General features: G+C 38.6%; 1 protein-coding gene across 1 annotated transcript; it reads left to right on the top strand. All coding sequences in view use genetic code 11, as the record gives it.

The window, feature by feature from the left end:
• Positions 1–3,105: 3,105 nt before the first annotated feature.
• Positions 3,106–3,386, top strand: EGR_07595 (hypothetical protein; the record flags this gene model as incomplete). The annotated part of the gene is made up of 2 exons (XM_024496844.1): positions 3,106–3,144; positions 3,198–3,386. The coding sequence occupies 2 exons, from the start codon at positions 3,106–3,108 to the stop codon at positions 3,384–3,386; spliced, it is 228 nt and encodes a 75-aa protein (XP_024348700.1).
• Positions 3,387–3,725: the final 339 nt, after the last annotated feature.

Below are 3,725 nucleotides of genomic sequence, written 5' to 3'. Positions count from 1 at the left end.
ATACCTTTTTACTTAATGATCTACGAAATTGGTAACGCATTGCAAAAATACACCCTTTAGCTGTATTTCCTTGCAGACTTTAAAAAGCATTTCATATCTTGCTAAATACAAAACTAGAACTAATCTTTTAATAGCACCACAGAGTATTGAAAAGTAAGTTCGCTGGAGGAAATTCTGTAGTAATGTGTGACCAATTTCTAACATTAACTCCACTTTAAATCGACGAGTGACCTTTTAACCTTCATTCTTTAATTGCATAGAGGAATAGTTAGAAAGAGGACATGGAAATGGGCAGAATTACAGGACAGAACCCAGCCTAATGATGTATACTGAAAAATACTGCTAATTATCGAATAGTGGGGACTTGAACAATTAACTGTAACGAAGTAAATCTAGGTATTATTTGACCAATTATTTACTTTCTTAGGAGGAGTCATGACATTGGCACCGAGATATCTCATCAATTTATCTCTTCTTTTAATTAAGAGAGGTCCTTTAAAGCAAGCTCATAAATAAAGTTGGAAATACTCTGAAGTAGACGAAAATGCCTAATGTGATGCTTTGAGCCAGATTTAATTTCAAACAACTTCCATACAGGAGTCTGTATAATTTTCCTGCCACAAAAGTGAAAACGACCACTTCCTTAGACAGCATCCCAAATAGCATTTATTATTAAAAAATGAGATTTGATGGAGTTTCTCGGTACCTCCCTTCGTAAGTATCATATTTAGAGGAGTCGGGTTCTATGGAAATTTTTTTGTACAAATTAGACAGCAACGTTGCCCATGTTCAAGGGAATATCCAAAAACAGGTTGACTTGGAATGCGCAGCAAAAAATGGTTCTGCAAAAATCCAGAACATTAAGTACATTATGAAGTACGTTATATACTGACATTGTCGGACACGGAAATACGTAGAATACAAGCCGCTACTCTTTGTAAATTTATTAAGGTGCGACAATATCGCCAAAGAAATGGGTGGAATTCTACTGGTTCCCGCATAAGCGGAACTACTCAATAATATATTCGCATGAATTATTAAAGCAAGCCGTGGAGTCTGGTCCTGCTAAACTATTGTGCATTTGGCTATCGCCATGATCCAAAACGAATGTACGGGTTAACCTGTGCAAAGCATTTGCTCTTTGCGTAATCATAAATTTACACTTTGAACGTAAATTCCAAAATCCATCCATTTAAATAGATGTTTTCTAATAAAAGCATGCAGCCTTGGCCGTTCTCGCTTAATGCATTTGTCAGGATACTTGGATTTTCAAACGGAAATGAAATCGTCTAATCGCACTGGCCCAACCTTAAAGTAGCAACTTACGATTACAGGTATGCAGGCAGATCATATGATGTAAGTCTGGTGAATAAAGCCAAGATAACGGCAAAGATGAGTGTATGGCGAGGGAATAATTTGGACTATATGTGTTGCGGAAATGCTTGAAGAGAGTAGGAAGTGTTTCAATGAGTGATGGCTGCTTCTCAATGCAAGTACCTTTCCGAAATTTCTAAGGACTCTGTATGGCATGTGAAGAATTTACGGTCTCGTGAGTGAGAGTTGCTAATAGAATAATTAGCACAACTTCACTGGTGACTTTCGCATGACCTATGTCCTCACATGCTTAATTGCCTGGTATTTTAGCTTACACGAGTTTCCGCGACCAAATCCGATGCCTCGGATATTTTATAATAGGCCTTATGAGTTTATCATTTTAGTCATACCACAGGGTTCGGTGTTTTTATTCCTTATGTCCCTAATCGAATTAAGGTAAATCTTACTTGTTCAAAGTTAGTAGTGCTGTTTAAGTACAAGTCTTGTGAAAGTAATGAAGATGCCAACGTCGATTTACTAACATTACAGAGGAGCCGCTAGCCAATTTAACTACAGTGAAGGCCACCGATAGTAATTAAATCCACCTCTTATAATATTGCTGATCAGGAATGAAAACAAAAGAAATAGCCCTTTTCGGGTTGTTATTAACGCAATTGCACCTACGACTGGATGTGTTCGGTGTACATGGATAGCGTTTACAATATTAATAATGCGATCATATGCATTTAGCAAATAAATTTACATAAGTGCGCAAAAACACCGATTTCATTTAGGCAATTAAACATTCTGTAGTCACAACCAACCGGAATTGATGTTGTTAAATTAAATTCCCACATTAGCATTCAGTCGATCATATAGCGTATCAGCTGCAAGTGTGTTTTTTCATTACACACATGAGATTAGAAGAAACGCCTTTTGGAAGGAGGGCTAGTCCTATGCTTAAGGTTCCATGATCTGTGCCCTCTTTTAGAAGAAGATGGCAGCAATTAATTTTCTTTCGATTAAGTATAATTTTCTAAGTACTTCTATGGGCAAGCTACATCGCAGAACAGAATTACTGTCCACAGTACAACCAAATGTAAGAGTGCAAGCTGAAATTATATCATTGATATTAATGACCCTAAAGAATATTTGGGTCGGATTTAGAATTCTGGTGGTAATATTGCAAAATCTGGCAGAAAATTGTCCATATTTGACGATATATGAATGGCTCATTTTCAGTACTTGATGAGAAGCTAGTTGTAATGACGTTCTGTACTAGACATGGTTGGCAAGAAAGGCATAACTAAATGTAATTACCAGTAGGACAAAATCAAGAAAATAAAATGAACAACGCACTTTCTAGACCAAAAAGCGTCACAGGTGGCAGATGGCTGATCCAACTGATTGGATTGTGGTTCTACGTGTAAGGCTCTAATGTCATATGGTACATCACTGGAATGCAAGAAGAAAGTAAAACATCAATCACAGATTGAACAAAGGCAAATACGGTCATTCTATTTTAATAGCATTAAATTAGGTTGAACAGAACAGTTTGCCCCATTCTGCTTCACTCACACGACTTCTTAGGCTCATTCACAAGGAACTAGGTGGAACAACAGTGGACATAGATAATGATTAACATGAGGTGAGTCTGCTTACAATAAAAGTGACCTCTCAAGGAAACTAATTACGACTTGCATAAAATTACCGATCTTTGCATATGTCAGCATTACTGATACCTTGAGCACAGTGTTAAATTTCTAAATCATTCCCATCATTCACGTCATCATGACGACCGGAGACGTCGAGAGAATGGAGGGAGGAAAGGTGAAGGGAAAGGGAGACGAGATAGAAGTCCAACTGAAGCGCCATCATTGAAGGATGGAGCGGTTTCCAAAATAGATGCTTCACCATCAGCACCGAAATTACCACCAACCCCAGGTTTTATCCACACAAAACCACGCAAAACCACCGAGGAGGAGGTGGAGGCCGCTCGACAGCGTTTCCTGGCGCGCAAAGCAGCAGGTCTCACTCGACCCACTGTCGTGGTCTCCGATGATGAGGCCTAGTCGAATGATCTCTTCATTTTTAGCATGTATGTATACTCTTTTGCGTGACATGGTTTCAAATTTGTAAGTCTTTCTGCTTAAGAATTGGTCTCTTAATAGTCGGTAGGGAAAGAATTAGGGTTGAAATAGAACTGTTGGCTGGGCTATAAAAAGCTTGACAGTGCAAAATGGTCATCTGAATAACCAACTTGGGCGGATTTTTTCCTCTCTCGCCTTTGACGAATGTGTACACTCTGTCCTGATACAATGAAAATTTGTCCAAGAAAGAATTGGACGCGTCGGACTTCCGCAAAAGCAACAAGTTGAGCTCCCGATAGCGAGCCCTCATTTTGTGAAGAA

Source organism: Echinococcus granulosus (assembly GCF_000524195.1).
Source record: "Echinococcus granulosus chromosome Unknown EG_S00082, whole genome shotgun sequence".
NCBI classification, from domain to species: domain Eukaryota; kingdom Metazoa; phylum Platyhelminthes; class Cestoda; order Cyclophyllidea; family Taeniidae; genus Echinococcus; species Echinococcus granulosus.
This window is presented reverse-complemented; position numbering and strand designations above follow the sequence as displayed.